Here is an 18,278-nt window from a genome sequence, read left to right on the forward strand (position 1 = left end):
CCAGCAATGGGCAGAAAGGCCTTTTTCCAGGATGCCGAAAACTTACGCAAACGTCTTGAGCGTTGCGCAGCAAATGGCTATGTTCCAAGAGCTCATGTCGAGGAAGACGCCGTACGGAAAAGGCATGATCGTACCGACGAAGTCAAACAACTGCACAAGCACTATGTGAAGCTCTACGAGGCGTAAGTTATCTTGGACCACATCTTCCCCTGAAGCATACTGAACTCGTACATCAGATTTTTAGTGTACTGTAACTATGAAAAAACTGGTTACGAACTAAAACGTGGCTGTCCAGCTCCAGATCATGTCGTTATCAAAGATTTTATTCGGTTCTATGTGCGTTCTGTTCAAGGCGATGGCCGGCTCAGTGATACGAAGCTGCCTACTGTTAGGACTACGTTAGCGTGTGCTGAAAGGTTCTTTGGTGGGTTTGAGGAAGCAACCGGCAGCACTATCAAGAAAGATGATCGTGATGAAGTATACTCGGCATGTATACCCTGGCTCATAAACGACATCTGTGCTAACCGATCTTAAGTGGATTAAGAAAGGCTTGACGGAAGAGGGGGAGATTGAGGACGTGAAGAAGCAGAAGTTTGACTTTACAAGAAACGACTACAAAGACCTGGTGGCTTCGATGTGGACACGCGATTGCCCTGTCTTCATCCATGGGCTTCTTAAAGTTTTCATGCTGTTCGCACTGCAGGTCTTCCTCTTCACGGGAGCAAGAATTGGAGCCTTCATTCCAGAGGACAAACATAAAGAACTAAGGGGCCTTAGATTCAAGGTGAGGTTCTCCACCCAATATTTGTCACTTCCTAAGCATACGTTTTTGACTGTTCGCAGCATCTTGAACTGGTCTTATTCCGCAGCCCCAATCCAAACGAACCTTGGGAGATAGGGTTCCGGATCAATCAGCAATGGTTAAAGAAGCACAGAAGTTCAAAATACACAGTGTAAGTGTTCAGCCGGCGGAACAAGCAGGTTTCCTACTAGGTTGCCCGTGATTTCACCTAACGAATTCATTTAGATTCGGTATTGGAATACGAGACCACGCCAGACCACAGTTCGCTTCAGGTATTATGCTACTTATTATTGCTCTGAAGTACGGGGCTCTCTGGGGTATCGGCACCCTGGACGATATAGCTGAGTATGATCTCCGGAATGGATCGAGAACGGAAATTCCCCTCCGCTGGAAGACAGAAGCTCTCGAAGCACCAGTGTTTCGAAACGTCACAGCGCAAGGCCCACAGGAGGTGGCCTTAACGAAACAGAGGTTTTGTTACTTTCTTCGTTGGATTTTTATTGCCGCGGGGTACTCTAATCAGCCCTCGATCCATGATATTCGTCGACAGCTTGGCAAGAAGATTGAGGGTTAGTACTACCTCCGACCGACTCAACAGCTAAAGCGTGCGTTCTAACATCCAACAGCCAGGCATGGCTCTGCACCGGTGTCGCAGATATATGCCCATCGATCTGCCTCAACCTATCCGGAGCATTACCTAGCACATTGTTCGTCTATTGATACGGTTGGCGACGTTCTCGATGAACCAAACGAGACCTATCACATAGAATATTGGCAAGGCTATAGACAGTTCCGAGAGGTTGGATTCCCTACCACTCTACCGGCTGAGAAAGAGAAAGCCGTCCTGGAGAACGCGGAGCTTGTTGCACTGAAGTCCCGCATTCAAGATTTACTTGGAAAGGGGGATTTTACAGCCGCAGAATCCGTGAAAAGGGAGTATAGGAGGAAACATGTTCGTCTTCGTGTCGATGAGCTTTCCCGTCATCAAGGCGACTGGTTTCAGGAGAGAAGAGACCAGCGGATTCTTAGTAGAGGGAAGGACGACGTGGAATGCACCGAGAACCGCACATGTACGCGAGCTCTGGCACGTATCATGCCCGAGCTAGAGTTCCTAGGGGCAACATTATCTTCTGCGGAGCCACTGTCATTTGATCAAAAGCTCCTATTTGCGGAAAATATGCTGAAACAGTGTCACCGTGATTATGGTGTTATCTACCTCCCCAACGAGGAACCCGTCGATGGCCGTTGCCCTGTTGGGTCATGCCGGCTCGATATTCTACAGTGAGCTCCCGTCTGACACTATTTTTAGGAAAAGGAGCTAAGAATTGCAGATTTAAAAGGACAGAGAGAAGCTCACACATTCACAACTGCATCCTCAAGCAAAAAGCCCGGGATCTGAATATAGCTGAGGCAGAGCTGATCTACTGTTACGAGTGTATGGCCTGGTGCTTCAAACGCGAGTGGCGTGACCACTGTGAGAAACACATCCAATCGTGGAATGACCGCCACTGTGAGGTCATTATATATCGCTATACTGTGATCCGCCCTGGATACTGTCCATGTTGTCTCTGGAATGAAAGCCTACCAGCTGACGAGAGGCTGAAGCCCTGGCTGCGCAGTGCAGATTTGCGAGAACATATTGAGAAATGCCACATTGAGACGTTTGACTGGCCATTGAAAGAGTCCGTTTGTGGCTGCACCAAATTAGTCAAATCAGAGAGTGACTTTCGGTATCATCTACATGATGTTCACGGCTTAACTGACAAGATATGGAAAACGAACAAACCCCGCACGGGCAAAAGAAGAGTCCGGACCGAATCAGCAGGCAGAAGAAGGAAAGATGGAGGACCGAGCCCGAAGAAAATACGGTTCCACTACTATCAGCCTCACTGTCAAGGTCGGCAACAAGCTGTTGAGTCCTCCGCACCATCCGTGACTCAGCTGTCTCCCGCAGTTGAGATTCAGAGTGGGTTTGCCGACACAGAGGATGCAAGTTTTCACCGCGGTGATACTGGGACCAGCTCGTCCAATGACTGTGGTGACGAAATATCGACTGCGTGTTCGGGCCAGACTTCTGTCCGCACAACTCCTGACCTTGGTTTGATCGACCCGCGGCTCTTTGAGCCTGGGCCCTTGCTGGATAAAAGTGTGCCCTTATCGACAGAAGTGTGTGCTCCTTCTGATAATCGCCCTTCATCTTCAAACTCGGCCAAAGATACTCAGTACCACGACATCACTGAGATCCGTTCCTGGGGACCCTCCAGCACTCCGGACATCTGCAACCGCGAGAGCGACCACATGAGCCCTACAGTATGGCGGAAGCCCGAGCCCAAACCGGCCGTCAAGAGAAAAGGAGGTACCGGTGCGCAGCGAAAGAGAGTTGGAACCAATGACGAAGGAGAAACACCGAAGAAAATCAAGTTTCTTCACTCTCAGCCTGTCCCACTTCATCGACCGTTTGCCGTTGAGCCTCACTTGCCCACCGCCATCAATCTACCGCCTCATGACACCGCGCAGGCCGGGTTCGTAAACCAACAGCATGTCGAAGTTGACCACAACGCTCGCGTTCATACCAGAGCCAGCTCAGACAGTGAGATCAACATGGGTGATATTTCGACTGTGACTTCGCCGCTCAGTTGTGCGTGCATGACTCCTGACCTTGACCTCATCGCCCCCAGGCCTCTTGAGCCAGGATTCTCGGGAGAAGATGGTATCACCTTGGCAAATACGGTGCCCAACACTCCTGCTCATCGGCCCTCTTCCTCGAACGATGGCGAAGATACTAGACAGGGCGTCAAGACCGTAGCTCAGTCTTGCGAGCATTCGAGCTCGTTGTGCATCAGTGGCAAAGCTTGCGATCGTGAGGTCGCTCGCGTCGTCGAGCCCACAGCATCTCCGGGCCGCGCGAAGCCACACGCCGATATAGCGTGGGTTGATGGCGGTAGCCTCGAAGACGGTGTACCTCGCGGTGATACGCCAGCTCCTCGACGTGCACGGACACCATTCTCCAGCAGCTCACCTGCGAATTTCTCGCAATCATTGGCGCCCAAGACCAGAGGCAGAATGACGCCTAGATACTCTTCGAAGTCTCCAAATACTGGGTACATTTCAAAAGCTGACTCTTTGCTAGCGCCCGGGGAAAGAAGCGCGCTTTGCCGGTTGAAAAGTCAAAATTTGACCTGGAGGCAAATTATGCCCCATTTTCCTGAAAAGTCCGTCGCCGCCTTGCGACAAGCCTGGATGGACATGGAGCATTCTTCAGTACAACGTCACACGAGATCTCTGAGGAAGACACGGCGATAATTCGGAATCTTCCACTGGCATTCCGTATCACCCTCATTGTTTGACAAAGTAGTTCCTATATTTGTAGCAACACCCCGAATCAGAGAAGTAACTATACTTAGGGAAGGATGGGCATAGTTCCCAAACCCAGAATAATCTGTGACCTGAAGCCAAAGAGTTCTTTGGGTCTACGGCCAATTACTAAGCCAAGACTAAAGAGGGCAGTGGTCTCTTCGAGCCAGACGCCCTGCCAAAGCCCATTTAGAGTGTCGTATCATCGCACCCTGTCCTGAGCTACCCAATATAATTCTCTTATACCCATCCAGTAAAGAAATCGAAGTTTGCCTGCTTGTACACGCAATAGTTTGTTATCTCAGCTGGTGGGCGGCAGAGCTGTGTTGCCCTTGAATACAAGGCCGTACACGGGAATAGAGACTACGTCTGTCAACAGCCCAAGCGCTAGCCCTTCACTAACGTGAATAGACGAGTCCCCGTCTACACCAGATCGTATCTAAATATGTCAGCACAACGGAGACATACTACTGAATCTAACTAGAATTCAACGTCTCTTGTGGACTGGTCGCCACTCCTTCCCCGTAAGCATCAATGGTTTGCAAGCTAAGAGATAGCGTAAGGTGATTTTCTGAAAAACCAGGTTCCAATGACAATGACCATGCTGGACGATATCTTATCCCGTCAGATGACTCGCAGTCGAACGACGCGCGGTAGACTACCACCTTTCTAATTCGTTCGACCACAGGATCCAGACTCCAGGACACCACCCTCTTAGATTTCAAGGAGGGTGGTCCACTTTGGTGCTTTGGATAAGTCGTAAAACGAAGTTCGATATTGCGAGAAATTAATGTCGTACGTGTATCTCTGACCCACTAACAGAGGCAGAATACAAAATATTCCCTCGGAACACCACCCCCTCATCAGCCACTGAAAGTAATATCCTGGTAACCATCGGAGCACCCGGCGACAGCCTCGAAGTTACGCCCGGGTAATTCGATCCTTTGGGCTTGTCTAGAGATTTTCTTTGATGAAGTATCATGGTCGCTCGGGCATCTTGTTCTTTGACCCAGTTTCTATCTGCTACTGACCAGTATTTTCACACTAACACGAAGCATTCGGGAGCTCTTCTGTGCCTTGAATGACACTATGCTCTCGACCGCGCGGATGAACATCCTAGTCGTTTCCATTAGCGTCGTTGTATACAACTCGTTCTATACAAATCTATTCTCCCCGAAGCTCCAGGCAATTGTTGACCTACTACCGTCGTACGGTTTCCTAACAAGTATTCGTAAAGAGAAGGTGAATACAGTTAGGAATGACCAAGATAACGGCTGGTTTCTGCTGACAATCTGCCATATTGGCATTCTATCTTCCCCAGACAATTTTATCTTTGATCGAGATCTCGTTTTAGTCGGGTGTAGAGCCATTTAACATCAGCGTGATACCTTTTCCAACCCAGCCAAATATCGTGCGTTGTGCTAGCGCGAGGAATGCTGCTTGCAAATAGAAAAAGCCCTCCCAAAGGTAGTGACAATATAGATCTTTCAGGCTGATAAAAGCCCAGCCTTGAAGAGAGAGCACCGACAAAAGTCGAGGGTCGCCATGTTTTCCAACAAAGATACGGTATTATATTCTGTTCCTACTATCAATTATCTCAGCTACTTAAACACAGCTTGCCCAAGCGCCGGACTTCAGTGAGCTAGGGTACTTGCATCGTGACATTCTTGGTCAAAACGAATTCACGCGTCGTCGTTCTTCCTGGTCATCCTGTAGTCGAGGTTTCCAGGTACAGAAATACTCATCTGGCCCGCCGCCTAACACCGACAACATTAATAATTGACCGGGACGATCAAGCACTCTGCAGTTGTTAGCATCTTTCACATTGGGTGCTGCGTTCTTTTCAATCGTGCGCGCTTGCCCGGGGATTCATCTCGCAACTCTAGCGGCAGGAGCACCCAATGTCATTGGCTTGAGTAACTGACGATATACAGGTTGATGCCCGTCGGTTTCGAACCATCGATCCAGCTAGTTAAGAGTCTCGCGTTGACTAGCTTTCTACGTAGGAGAGTCACCAGTAACCGACTCCGAGTGAATAACAATAATATCTGCTATCTATCCAGAGCCCTATCTCATCGGCGATTTCGTAGCATACATTAATATTATGTAGGTGACTACAGGAATGGCTGGGTGCGAACAAAGACTTGCCAACAATGCTGTCCGACTACATCTCTTCCTAACGTCTTAGTTTACTTTTACGCCACTTCTTTAAAACTTATACTATAGATGGATATCCGTATACGCGCGTCAGTCGTCTGTTCGGGGTATATTCAAGAAACCTTACAAAGTTGATTAATTGATTGCAGTAGTTGGCCGGTAAATATCATTTAGAGTATCTTGACCACTCGCCGTTAGTAATATATGTAATATATTGTCCACAGGCCATTCTTAATTAAACTGCTCTTTAATTCGTTGAGTACTGTACGATTTAATCCAAATCGGCGAACCATGACTCACTCATTCAAAGGCCATCGTGTGGCCTACTTACCGTTGCTGAAACCAGACTGCCCCCTTGGCTTGGACGTAGAGCTCACTTGTGAATCAAGCAGTAGAGAAATGCCTTTCCTAGGTCTTGGAAAAAAAGGAGCCGCGGTCGAACATTTTACGGCCTGCTTTGGACTCCGACAACTCCTTCTTTGATAGCAGTCTTAATTCCCGGGGGTGGGAGGTGCGAAAGCACTCCCTCCTGCAGTCCGCCGAATCATTTGAAGAAGGCATCTTAGCCAGGCAGATCTGGCCAGTCCTTCATCGAGTGGAACCGTACAAATCTGGTATCGTTCGTAGCAGGGACTTGCAAGACCTGCTTTTGTCTTGTGGGCAAAAAAGAGTTCATGGAACCCTTCAACATTATCAACAACTCGGTCGAACAGCTCCTCCATAATAAGAAAGTTGACTCGATCGTGTGTTTATTCCGCACCTTTCTGCTCAGCGGAACTGGGCTGAAAAGGAGTATCAAGGTTAGGGCGTTGAACAGTAGGGCGAGGAGGGGTTGAGCGTTATCTCAAGATCAAACCCGCAGCAGCTGTCCATATCTGTTCGTTTGACGCATCGGAGCTCAGCGCAAATTTCGCAAGAGGTGGCGTTGGAGTAGTTTTCATACCTCCTGCGCTCGCGCTGAAGGTGAAGGAGGCGAGGCCGCTAATAAGGGGATCGTCGTTGGTGATGCCAGCGGATTGTTTCGGAGCTGTTGATACTAGCGTAGAAAGGACCCGAAGGAGTATATTGTTACATTCTAAGCCCCAGATTAGTTTGAGCAGAGAGAGCCGTCTTAAATACCTACTTTTGGCATCTAGAGCTCTCTTGTTGACCTCTTCTGCACGGAATCCTGCTTGAAGTTCATTCAAGGGAAGCTCTGGGTAAGCGAAATTTAACGGGCTAGGATGGCTGGTAAGCATCTGACATTGGAGGCATAGATAGACGGCCAAAACTCACGCGAGACTGTGTTCTTGGCCAACAAGGCAGCAACTCATCATATGGCGTGGGTAGGTGTTCAACTTGATGTGAGCAGTTGGTATTAAGCCACGTGATTAAACCGGCGCCAGGTTTGACTGGTTTTTTTGGTTACGTCAGCATTCACTGGCCCAGCCCCGAAGGGAAAACAACCACCCGCCGTCGATACCTAATTTTTGAAATTACTCCAATACCATTGATCTGTTTGATTCAGACTGTGTCGCCGCTTACTTGTCAGCTCTCAAGGTATCGCCAAGTACCACGAAAGTATGAGGCGGAGCGACATTGCACCGCAGCTGGGCCTCCAGCCGCCCACCATACGCGACCACGCAATCTAAATCGAAGCGGACGTACGCGCCCTGAAGGAGTAGCGAGTCAACCCGCTGGTCAAGAACCGAGCATCAAACTGGAATATGGTCGAACCGCTCCTCGAGAGTATCAACAACGACCTTCGAAAGACCCAGGACCTCCCAACCACCAACCAGCTGGCAGCCAAAACCCACGCGACAGCTCGTGCCCAGGAGGTGCTAAGCAGAGATATCACGGAAATCAAGAACATCTTCGCAACCCCAGTTGGTCAAGCAGCAGCTCCCGCCTATGCGCAAATTTCAAAAGATCCATACATACTGAAACCCACCACACGGACACGCCCATCGATGGGACCCCGATAGATCCTCGTGAAGCTAAACGAAGCTGACCCGGAGGCAACAAGCCGCCGAGCAACCGTCGAAGACACAAAAAGAAAGGTCAACAACAGTCTACAAAGCCACCAGGGTCCGAAACTACAGAAACCCCAAATCATCGCGTGAAATGACACCCTAGTGGTGACCGAACCCTCTTTACCTCAGACCAACAGACACGGAACAACTCATCGCACAGCGAGAACAATGGGAGCACACGCTGGGAGAGAAGGCAGCCTGAAGGTGCCGTCCTTGGCATCCTGGTCCGCGAGGTTAGCACACCGGTGGAGGCACACAACAGAACTGAGATGGAGGAAGAGATGCAATGGAACAAACATTTCCTGGAGAAAGCGAGGGTGGTTTACCCCGGCCGGCTCAGTCGAAATGTCCCAACTGTTCCAAAAACCACTCATCATGGAGCATCCCGTGTCAGTACAGGAAAGAAGAAGACAGAGACATGCTTCTTTATCAGCTCTCAGCTGAAAGGACTGCGGTCATACACGCATGCGCCCCTGATCTGAGCACACTGCATCTCCAAATTGGAATTGCGCGGGTCTTCTCGCTCGTCCAGACCCTGGTCCTCGCGAGTAAACAACACCGCGCCATGGTCCGGAAGCTCATCGTTGTCTAGCAAATGGAGGACCTAGGTACCGCGCGTCGCAGCAAACCCTCGTGTCTCCCGCAGGACAGTGAGCTGAGCTAACTCGGTCTAGACAATCGTCGGTGGGTGAACATGCAGCATTTGCTGGACCTTGATCACCAGGGATTCAAGGTACCACGACCGCCGAACGGACCGCGATCATATGCTGACCGTAATAGATCCTCCGATTCGCCCTTTACTACCGTCGAAACCGCAAGAATGAGCCCTCGCGGAGCCCCGGCACGAGGGTTCGATTCATGAAAGGGTCTGTAGATGTGCCACAGACGATAAGGATATACCTGAATACTCGTCGGGGGAGTATGTTGGTAGGCGGTATGTACCCTCTTCGAGGTTTGGTAAAAGCTGATGCGTCCAATGAAGCCATGCTAACGAATCACTGTCTCCAGTTTGTGCTCGACAGTCGATCCGCAACCAGGTCAAGGCGATCGTTCAGCCCAACTTGAGCGAGGACCTTCGGCTCCTGGATCTTGACGTTGAGCCGTGTCATCATCGGTGGTTGAACACTGACACAACGGTGGCCGACACGAAGGGACCATCCAGAAGCAACGGTCAATCGGTCGCCTCCAGAATAGCCGAAGGGCGTGGTCTTTCCCGATGACCGATCTACCAATGGCCCTTTGTTTGACGAGCACCCGTGCCAGTTCGATCACTCTCACAGACTTCTTTATATGTCCTGATCCCACGGGCGTTCTAACGCTAGCATAATCGACGTCGATTTCTCGCGCGACAACGGTCACTTCGGGCCCAACGCATGCCCCCAGCCCGGTAATTCCGCAATCGAACGGTCCGTAGTACCACCGTCCACAGTACTCGGCTGCTTCAACATCTTCGTGTTTGCGCAGCCCGTCCGACGGCGAGAACAGACTCCTATCGCGGGATACGCTATTGGATCGCGGGAGTGTCGGCAATGGTAGGTCCGCGAACGCGTGCCACCGCAACGTTTGCATCGTAACCGGCCAGACGGTGCAGCCGACGGAACCGGGACATTAGCGCCTCGGCGGCACCGGGATTGGGCCAGGCCGACCCTGGAATCAGGGACCCGTGGCACGTATGTGACGCGTCGGTTGTTGATAGGGCCATCTTGTTTCGGGACGCTGGGCACGTCAGGCTGGCTGTCAGCGAGTGCTCTGAAATCTGTTCAAGAGAGCGGGCATACCTCGAGGCCAGGGAAGCGTGCACTCCAAGCCTGCACAAGACCCATCACCAAATCCCGTCTCGCCAGTTCATGTTGCGATTGCGGTGCGAGAGTGGATGCAACAACCGACGGTCCAGACTGTCGACTGGAGGTCATTTTATGTGGGACGATCAAGATAGTGGTTACCCATGTCTGAATGCAAACGGTCATCCTCGTTTCGGGCAACCGCTTCGCGCGGACGACAGCCCGGTGTCACAACCCGTTGTGCCGGTGTGTGGCACGCAGCACCCGAGCACCAGAGTTCAGCGCATTTCCAATGATCTCCAGCGGATGTAGATGGCTGCCACAAATTGTGCAATTATGAGACCTGAAATCGTGGCGGATATTTCTCAGAGGGCCTGCAAAGCACGGGGTTACCGGAGGTGAGCCCCGCCCCACCCAATCGCTAGCCTTACGGTTGGCCGTCTCTCGTGTAGCTGCGGTCGATTCAGAGCGTCAGTCACTGATCCAGGAAGCAATTACAGCCGGGGGTGGGTGGAAAACAGCTAACCAGGGCAATATTGAAAGGTGTTTGGAATTGAAGGAGCTCTGGTCAACCGCGGTCCACCGTTACGCCCCTTCCTGGCCGTCCGGCGGTCTGAGTCCCTTGGAACAGCATCCTTTGCTCACCGGCTTTGCTCTGCCCCGTTTGAGGACACGCATGCATCGCTTCAATCTGCGGACGAGGCGGGGCAAAGGGAGAAGGGATTATTCACATGATAGACGACCTCATCTTGAGGGTTCCGAATCTTGAACGGAAACGTGCGATAAACTGCCGGGTCAGTGACGCGCACAATTGCCCGTTGAAACGCCTCGGGGTAGAAGTGAATGTTTTTGAGGGACGCACGAGCAAGTCACATGAATGGCCCGGCCATCTTACATAATGATCATTTTGCTTGGCAGGGGCACGAACCACATAACCTCTCAGGTGAGGCGACGGAAGGTACTGTACAGCAACAACTATCACAGAATGTATGCGACCGCCCGTTGGTTAGCTCCCTGGGCTCTTGTCACGTGCATATGGGGACTCCCCGGGTAAGTCGTGGTGTGCAGGGTAGACGGATCCAAGCTTCCGATTGCTTGGATGGATACGTCGCTATTGGGAGATTTAGCCGGGCCGGCCACTTAAAAAGCCTATCGCACGCAGGCCTTTACATTTGGAGCACAAGATGCGGATTCAGGTGACGATTATTTCCGTCCCTCATCTTCCCCTGCGAAGAACTACGAAATTCACCCACCTGCATTGCCCGGTTGGCCGGCCAAGCGAAGTCATCTGCGCGTATGTCATATCAACCACTGAACACCGGCTTTATAGAGTATTGTAAGCAAATTTGTGAGATTTGATTTCGGTCTCTGGGTATTGAATCGAGGAAAAGGGTGTAGCACGCACCCTGCTAGTCACCCTTGACGATAACGACGGTCATTGAATATATATATCTTGCTTCCATCCTGGACGGCAGGGACTTGGACACATCACCTCTCCCTGAATGAATCATATCGCATTATTGCGTAGTAAAGCTAGGAGATGAGCAGAAAGTGCTGAATGGGCATAGTAAGCCTCGTTGTTCCTGCACCAGGAATTGTGGTCGAATCCAAAGCCGCAATTTTTGTTTTGACGCGTGCGAGTTCTGAGACCCCGAACTGGAGCCCCTTGTTCAAACTCCCAAAACCGATTAGTGGCACTATCTCACGATCCAGGAAAAGGAAGGTGGTGGAAGCCCCGATCGGCGGGACCCCTGCTTTGCCTGGGATATTTCCATGTTTACCTACTCCGTACACATAAGATAAATATATCACCTGCCAAATAACCAACAGCAGCACTGCATGGATTCTTTGCTGGTCACGGGCCGGAGCAGAAGATGCTACGGCGACCGGTCAATGTGGGAACCCGAGTGGAGCGAATTGACCAAGGGCAAGGCAAGGGACGTTTGCAACCAGACACGCGACGGGAGTGTCTACAGAGAACCGGGCCACGCTGGTGAAATGAAGGGCAGCTGCTCGGTGGTTTCTGCTTGGCAGAGCTGCAACGGAAAGCCTGGGCGAGAGCAGACCGTAGAAAAGGACTAGCTCACATGTTGTGTAAACTGACTCTGATGACCGGGTGGACTCGTTGAGAAAACCGCCACGAATTGGATGGACGATAGAAGATTATGAGAGTTGGGGTCGGGGATGGAAGAAAATAACCGGGCATCTTCAATTTGAAATTTCGGGTGGATCGGCCCTGTTCGAAGGTCGGGCATGTCGCTGCTCCAGATCGTCAACACCGGTTCTACTCCAGTGCGAGCAGTTTTCCCTACGGGCAACATCCATTGCGCCAGGGCAGGAAGCCCAGTTAACTAATCCCGAGATCCAATGGTCAAGGGAAGGAATGAGAATGACATGTGGAAAGTAGATCGTTTCAGACGGCCGGGTGAACATGCCCGATCACGTTGAACCGCCACGCCCCTTGGCAATGCCCAGGAAAGATGGAATGGGATCGTCAAAATTTCCACCGTTCGGCCAGGGTACGTGATCTGGGGGAGGATCGTTGCCTGGTGTGTTTAGCGTAGTTCTTTGTAGCTGGTGTTCTACGTTAATCCTGACAAGCTGCTAAGGGGCCCCAGAGATTTCCTCGTCTTGGCTTCAATAGATTCCACGTGGCGGTCCCATCGGAGTTGTTGTCAAGGGTGAGTTCGAGGATTCGGTACTTAGTCACGGCCTTCACTTCCTGACCATCCAGGTGGACCGGGCAGTCTAGGTTAACGGTCTTCATGTGTGTGCTGGGCGAGTGGATAAGGCTGAACTTGGATGCGTGCTTCATTTCCTACTCTTTGTTGTTCCCCAATTTTGGAGGAAACTTGCAACCCATCCGACCACCCGGGGTCCTATCTTTTCGTTTCTTCGGACTGTGGATCAGTCGGGGGTGAGAGACGTTGTCGTAGGCCCTAGAGACGCCCAGTGACAGGATTGAGACAGTCCTTCTTTCGGCCTTTCCGTTAAGTTCTGAATTTATCTTCCCTCGTAGCCAGTGAAGGGCGTGGTAGGTCGAAACGCCTTTTCTCTCGCCCATGTGGGTGGAAGGGAGCAGAGGGTATCTTTCTACAATTTCCGTTAGTCTTCTCGTGATCATCTTCTCCAAGAACTGGGTGTAGTCTCCCTTTCCTGGTTTGCGTAGGGCGACTGTTTCGGTGATCCTGAAATGTTCTGGGAGGGAGGATGTTCTAGCTCTACGGGCTTGGAGTAGGTGTAGTCTTGTAGGTCTGAAAGGTCTGCAACCTTTGCGCGAAGGAAGAACTTTCAGATCCTCTCTGTGTTTCTGTTGTCATTGGTCCTTGGCCGACTCTCCAGGGGGGTGAAGAACTATCATTGCTCTCTGGCCTTGGCCCATTTGGCTAGTTTCCAAGGCCCTGTGTTCATGATCGCATCTGGGCCTCATTTGTTTCTGGTCTCCATCCAGAAATGGATCTGGCCCATACTCTTGATTCGGGCCAATGGCGGTAGATGGCTGTGCGGATAGTTCGAATCATAAGGTTGACTTGTTAATCAATGTTCTCTTGACTATGGTGGAGGCTCGCTTCTCTCCTAGATTGCGCTTGAGCCAGCCGGAGCAAACAATCCTCGCTTTCTCCAGGAAAGGATTGTTCCATTGGATCTTCTCAATCTCAGTTCTGTTGTGTGCCTCCAACTGTGCGATAACCCGTGAACCAGGATGCCAAAGGACGGTACCTTCACTGCTGCCTTCTCTCATAGCGTCTGTTCCCATTATTCTCGCTGTGCGATGAGTTGTGCCGTGTCTGTTGGTCTGAGGTAAAGAGGGTTAGGTCCCCACTAGGGTGTCGTTCCATCGCGATGATTCGGGTTTTCTGAAGTTTCGGATTATGGTGGCTTTTTAGACTGTGGTTGTCCTTTTTTTTACGTCTTCCATGGTAGCTCGGCGGCTTGTTTTCTCCGGGTCCGCTTCGTTCAGCTTCACGAGGATCTATTGGGTTCCCATCGATGGGCGTGTCTGTGTGGTGGGTTTCAGTATGTATGGGTCTTTCAAAATTGCGCATAGGCGGGGGCCACTGCTTACCAACTGGGGTGGCGAAGATGTTCATGAATTCCGTGATGTCTCTGCTTAGCACCTCCTGGGCGCGAGCTGTCGCGTGGATTTCGGATGCCAGCTGGCTGGTGGTTGGGGGGACCTGGGTCTTTCGAAGGTAGTTGTTGATACTCTCAAGGAGCGGTTCAATCATATTCCAGTTTGATGCTCGGTTCTTGACCAGCGGGTTGACTCGCTACTACTTCAGGCGCGTACGTCCGCTTCAAGATGGATCGCGTATGGGAGGCGGCTGGAGGCCCAGCTGCGGCGCAATGCGGCTCCCCGTCATAATTATCTGGTACTGGGTGATACCTGGAGTGCCGACAAGTAAGCAGGAACACAGTCTGAGCCAAATAGATTAGTGGTAATGGAGTAATTTCAAACATCACGTATCGACAGCGGGTGGTTGTTTTTCCATTCAGGGCTGCTAGTTAGTTGTTAACTAACTAACTAGTTACCCCTGTAGTTAACTTAGCTGGCGAATGCTGACGTAACAAAACCAAACCAGTCAAACCTGGCGCCGGTTTAATCACGTGGGATTTTAACGCCAACTGCACACATCAAGTTGGAACTCTTACATACGCCATATTATGAGCTGCTGCCTTGTTGCCCAAGAACACAGTCTCGCGTGAATTGCGGCCGTCTATCCGTGCCTTCAATGTCAGATGCTTACCAGCGATCCTAGCCCGTTAAATTTCGCTTACCCAGAGCTCCCCTTGAATGAACTTCGAGCAGAATTCCGTATAGAAGAGGTCAACAATAGAGCATTAGATGACAAAAGTAGGTCGTTAAGACTGCTCTCTCTGCCGAAACTAATCTGTGGCTTAGTATTTAACAATATACTCCTTTTCTCGCAAGATCGAACTTCGTTTTACGACGTATCCAAAGCACCAGGACGGCGACTGCGAGTCATCTGACGGAATAAGAAAATGTCTAGCATGGACGTTGTCATTGGGACCTGCTTTTCCAGAAAAGAACATTGGGCTATCTCTTAGCTTGCAAGATGCTCACGGGGAAGGAGTGGCGATCAGTCTACAAGAGACGCTGAATTCTAGTTAAATTCAGAGGTAAGTATGTCTCCGTTATGCTGACTTGTTTAGTTACGATATGGTGTAGACGGACATTCTAATCTCGTCCTATTCACTTTAGCCAAGGGCTTGCGCTTAAGGTGTTAACAGACGTAGTCTCTATTCCCGTTTACGGCCTTGTCTACTAGGGCAAACGGCTCTGCCGCCCACCAGCTGAAATAACAAGCTATTACATGTACAAGCAGGGAAACTTCGATATATCTCCTTAATGGGTGTAAGAGAATCATATTGGGTAATTCAGGACAGGGTACGATGATACGACACCCTACTTGGACCCCGGCAGGGTGTCTGGTTCGAAGAGACTATGGGCCTCTTTGGGTTAAGGTCACAGTCTATTTTGCGTTTGGGAATTATGCACATCCTTCGTATGCTATTTCCCTAAGTGTAGGTTTTCCTCTGACTTTGTTGGGGTTGATACAGGAACTACTTCGTTTGACATTCACGACAAACGATGAGTGTGACACCAGATGCTAATGAAAGATCCCGACTTATCGCCGTGTCTTTCTCAAAGATCTCGTGTGTCGTTGTATTGAAGAATGCTCCATGTCCATCCAGGCTCGTCGCAAGGCAGCGACGGACTTTTCTGGAAAATGGGGCATAATTTGCCTCCAAGCTGGCCAGATGGGAAGGCACAAGAACATCTTCTGAATCTTATTGCTGGGTGAGTAACACAGCTTGGTTCAAGTAACGTTACCGCTGATGTAAACATAGCCTTCATCTCAACTCAGAATACAGCGATTTGGAAATTATCTGCAAGGGTAGAACCTTCCCAGCTCATAAGCTTGTGCTTTGCTCTAGGTCGGAGTATTTCAAAAGAGCTTGTTTTGGAGAATTCAAGGTGCGAAGAATCAGACCTTTAAATAGCCTTCAGACCAAGCCTAACCGACTGCTTTTGTGATCAGGAGACCCGAGAGCCTATCTGTCTTGACAATACAGACCCAGTCCTTCTTGAGAAGGTGCTCGAATTTCTATATACGGGAAATTATACTGTCGGACGCCTTATCCCTGAAGCTCGAGATCCACAGCTCGATTGCGATACGGAGTGTCCGAAAGTACATGCTCCAAATCAGCTTGCGTCAAAAGTAGAAGAGGCCACCGATGAGATTACCATACACAGTACAGAAAATATCGCGCAAGACCCCATGGGTGGAAGCGACCAAAGCGACCAGGAGGATGCCGTGGAGCCCGTCATTGATCCGTCGGCAAAATGCCACCCATGCTACTTCCACATGCGCGTCTTTGGTGAAGCAGACTATTTTATGATAAGCTCTTTGAAAGACAAAGCAAGGGAGCAATTTCGTACATCTTTTACGAATTGCTCAGAGAGAGATTTGTTTGCCGAGGTAATCAAGGAGCTCTACTCGGAAAGGGCCAACTACCAGGAACTCAAAACACTGGCAATAGATGTGGTGGTCAACAATCTGCCTAGTCTTCGAAAAGGTTTTAGCACGGCAATTGATTCCGAGCTTCTAGAGGCAGTCCCTAACTTTGCCGTCGATCTTTGTCTTGCAACAATGGATAAGTATGTGAGCGAGCCACCTAACATGAGACCATATCCGTTCGCCACGGGCTTTGAATATAAGGGAGTTGACTACGAATCTCTATCATGGGGTTTTGGAAACAATTGAAGAGCATGAGATTGACCCTCCTTGAGAAGGTACAAAGAACAGGCCTGATATCAGTAGGTTAAAAGAGGTTCACAAAGGACTGAGAAGTAACAGTAACGCGTCCGAGTCAAACTTTGTTTCTTTGACCTCATCTAGAGGCGTCGCTTCTAGTCGTAGCAGACTAGTCCGGCGTAAATTTGAGAGATCTTTTAAAACTCCGTCTGTTCGTTCGATACACTTTCGGAGGAAGCCACCGCGCTTTTCACGCAGAACTTCCAGAAAATTGTCAAAGTGGCATTCTGGCACTCGTTGGACACTAGGAAAAGGGTCAGCTCTTTAGAGATGGGTCTTGGGTGGTTTACATGCGTAGTGTTTGAGATCTCAAACTCTCCTCTGCTTGGAAGAAAATAGACTATTGATTTACCAAACTCCAGGGCAAGCATATGCCAGTTCCTGCCGTCATATAGTATACGTCGTAGGATTTCATATTGACGCCTGAATTCTGGAGCATCCCGTTCTAGCAGCGGGAACCTCTCGGAAGTAATACGTGTTATAGTCTCAGGATCGGTGAATGCTTGATGGCTGTCTCGCTGGTATTGCATTCTTTTTTGCTTATACAACTCGACAAGATCGATTAGGTGTAGTCTTGTTCGAATAGAAGCAATCAAACTAGAGCCCTGTGATATGCAAAGGGCATTCAACGCGCCATCAACAGAATCCAGTTCTGGAATAGGGAGGATATTGTTATTTTGTCGCATCGAGCCTAAGAGTTCTTGAAGCTGAGCCATAGCGAGTGGACTGGCTATAGCAAAAAAGAGCCGCGTAGTCAAGAGCTTGTCAGGCCCACATTCAGATATGGATCCCGTGAGGTTTCTCCGTATAGTAGGGATGCTGTATTTACACCCCATGATCCTCGGCCATTTCGTCCAATCTGGTTTGCGTCTGGACCTTCTAGGCTGTGACCTTGCACCGCTTGAGTATAGCAATGGTAGTTCGAGAAAAGGTAAGGCTGGTGGCGGGGGTAGTGTGATTGTACGTTGCGTGCCTGATTCAAGATGCGATTGAGCGGTTCTAAAAGCCGTGCTATCATCCGCTTGAGAGGTTCCTGTCTCCCGTGAGTTTTCTAGTCGTTGAATGTCCGATTTGCAAAGTTTGAGTTCCTTGAATCTGGTAAGCTAAAGAAGAGTTGACGCAATCGTTACAACTCAGCTCACATCGTATAATTTGCCCATAAGGCTTTCTATCTGGTGGCATCGATTTAAAAGAGTCGTTTTAATATCCTCTTGGTTCATGGTGGGCTTCGGTTGGAGATCGGGTCCGAATTATTTACCTAGTGGCTATTTTTGGAGGAAAAATGGAAAAGAATATTTTTATGTGACAACGATAGTCTGATATATAGGAG

At 50.0% G+C, this 18,278-nt stretch overlaps 9 protein-coding genes across 9 annotated transcripts; 6 read left to right on the forward strand and 3 right to left on the reverse strand.

Annotated features, from left to right (window-relative positions):
- Window positions 1–6: 6 nt before the first annotated feature.
- BJX68DRAFT_271863 (uncharacterized protein) lies at window positions 7–3,876 on the forward strand (the record flags this gene model as incomplete). The annotated part of the gene is made up of 8 exons (XM_071047051.1): window positions 7–182; window positions 237–477; window positions 536–784; window positions 844–953; window positions 1,028–1,371; window positions 1,429–2,083; window positions 2,134–3,760; window positions 3,814–3,876. The coding sequence occupies 8 exons, from the start codon at window positions 7–9 to the stop codon at window positions 3,874–3,876; spliced, it is 3,465 nt and encodes a 1,154-aa protein (XP_070893811.1).
- Window positions 3,877–7,964: 4,088 nt separating this feature from the next.
- Window positions 7,965–9,390, forward strand: BJX68DRAFT_247166 (uncharacterized protein). The gene is made up of 4 exons (XM_071041737.1): window positions 7,965–8,178; window positions 8,463–9,058; window positions 9,106–9,259; window positions 9,334–9,390. The coding sequence occupies exons 1-2, from the start codon at window positions 8,020–8,022 to the stop codon at window positions 8,805–8,807; spliced, it is 504 nt and encodes a 167-aa protein (XP_070893812.1). The 5' UTR covers window positions 7,965–8,019; the 3' UTR covers window positions 8,808–9,058; window positions 9,106–9,259; window positions 9,334–9,390.
- BJX68DRAFT_247168 (uncharacterized protein) lies at window positions 9,238–9,647 on the forward strand. The gene is made up of 2 exons (XM_071041738.1): window positions 9,238–9,259; window positions 9,334–9,647. The coding sequence occupies exons 1-2, from the start codon at window positions 9,247–9,249 to the stop codon at window positions 9,543–9,545; spliced, it is 225 nt and encodes a 74-aa protein (XP_070893813.1). The 5' UTR covers window positions 9,238–9,246; the 3' UTR covers window positions 9,546–9,647.
- Window positions 9,648–9,680: 33 nt separating this feature from the next.
- BJX68DRAFT_258670 (uncharacterized protein) lies at window positions 9,681–10,238 on the reverse strand (the record flags this gene model as incomplete). Its single annotated transcript, XM_071043566.1, has 3 exons — window positions 9,681–10,041; window positions 10,104–10,133; window positions 10,213–10,238. 3 exons carry the CDS (start codon window positions 10,236–10,238, stop codon window positions 9,681–9,683), a joined length of 417 nt encoding a protein of 138 aa, XP_070893814.1.
- Window positions 10,239–11,224: 986 nt separating this feature from the next.
- BJX68DRAFT_247170 (uncharacterized protein) lies at window positions 11,225–11,965 on the forward strand. Its single transcript, XM_071041739.1, has one exon. It carries the CDS (start codon window positions 11,665–11,667, stop codon window positions 11,902–11,904), a length of 240 nt encoding a protein of 79 aa, XP_070893815.1. The 5' UTR covers window positions 11,225–11,664; the 3' UTR covers window positions 11,905–11,965.
- On the forward strand, window positions 11,918–12,265 carry BJX68DRAFT_247171 (uncharacterized protein). The gene is made up of 2 exons (XM_071041740.1): window positions 11,918–12,047; window positions 12,111–12,265. Exons 1-2 carry the CDS (start codon window positions 11,981–11,983, stop codon window positions 12,233–12,235), a joined length of 192 nt encoding a protein of 63 aa, XP_070893816.1. The 5' UTR covers window positions 11,918–11,980; the 3' UTR covers window positions 12,236–12,265.
- Window positions 12,266–12,398: 133 nt separating this feature from the next.
- Window positions 12,399–13,512, reverse strand: BJX68DRAFT_247172 (uncharacterized protein). The gene has a single exon (XM_071041741.1). It carries the CDS (start codon window positions 13,228–13,230, stop codon window positions 12,925–12,927), a length of 306 nt encoding a protein of 101 aa, XP_070893817.1. The 5' UTR covers window positions 13,231–13,512; the 3' UTR covers window positions 12,399–12,924.
- A 2,347-nt stretch (window positions 13,513–15,859) lies between these two features.
- BJX68DRAFT_258671 (BTB/POZ domain-containing protein) lies at window positions 15,860–16,897 on the forward strand (the record flags this gene model as incomplete). Its single annotated transcript, XM_071043567.1, has 3 exons — window positions 15,860–15,930; window positions 15,981–16,107; window positions 16,172–16,897. The coding sequence occupies 3 exons, from the start codon at window positions 15,860–15,862 to the stop codon at window positions 16,895–16,897; spliced, it is 924 nt and encodes a 307-aa protein (XP_070893818.1).
- Window positions 16,898–17,085: 188 nt separating this feature from the next.
- BJX68DRAFT_258672 (uncharacterized protein) lies at window positions 17,086–17,784 on the reverse strand (the record flags this gene model as incomplete). Its single annotated transcript, XM_071043568.1, has 1 exon — window positions 17,086–17,784. One exon carries the CDS (start codon window positions 17,782–17,784, stop codon window positions 17,086–17,088), a length of 699 nt encoding a protein of 232 aa, XP_070893819.1.
- Window positions 17,785–18,278: the final 494 nt, after the last annotated feature.

Source organism: Aspergillus pseudodeflectus (assembly GCF_044049435.1).
Source record: "Aspergillus pseudodeflectus strain CBS 756.74 chromosome Unknown BJX68scaffold_69, whole genome shotgun sequence".
NCBI lineage: Eukaryota > Fungi > Ascomycota > Eurotiomycetes > Eurotiales > Aspergillaceae > Aspergillus > Aspergillus pseudodeflectus.

What these genes read in the sequence shown, in the direction of transcription:
- BJX68DRAFT_247166 (XM_071041737.1), top strand. Translation starts at nt 8,020, where the DNA reads ATGGTCGAACCGCTCCTCGAGAGTATCAACAACGACCTTCGAAAGACC. An exon ending in AGAACATCTTCGCAACCCCA is followed by an intron (nt 8,179 to 8,462) that starts GTTGGTCAAGCA and finishes TCAGACCAACAG; the next exon opens with ACACGGAACAACTCATCGCA.
- BJX68DRAFT_247170 (XM_071041739.1), top strand. Translation starts at nt 11,665, where the DNA reads ATGGGCATAGTAAGCCTCGTTGTTCCTGCACCAGGAATTGTGGTCGAA.
- BJX68DRAFT_247171 (XM_071041740.1), top strand. Translation starts at nt 11,981, where the DNA reads ATGCTACGGCGACCGGTCAATGTGGGAACCCGAGTGGAGCGAATTGAC. An exon ending in CCAAGGGCAAGGCAAGGGAC is followed by an intron (nt 12,048 to 12,110) that starts GTTTGCAACCAG and finishes GGTGAAATGAAG; the next exon opens with GGCAGCTGCTCGGTGGTTTC.
- BJX68DRAFT_247172 (XM_071041741.1), bottom strand. Translation starts at nt 13,230, where the DNA reads ATGATCACGAGAAGACTAACGGAAATTGTAGAAAGATACCCTCTGCTC.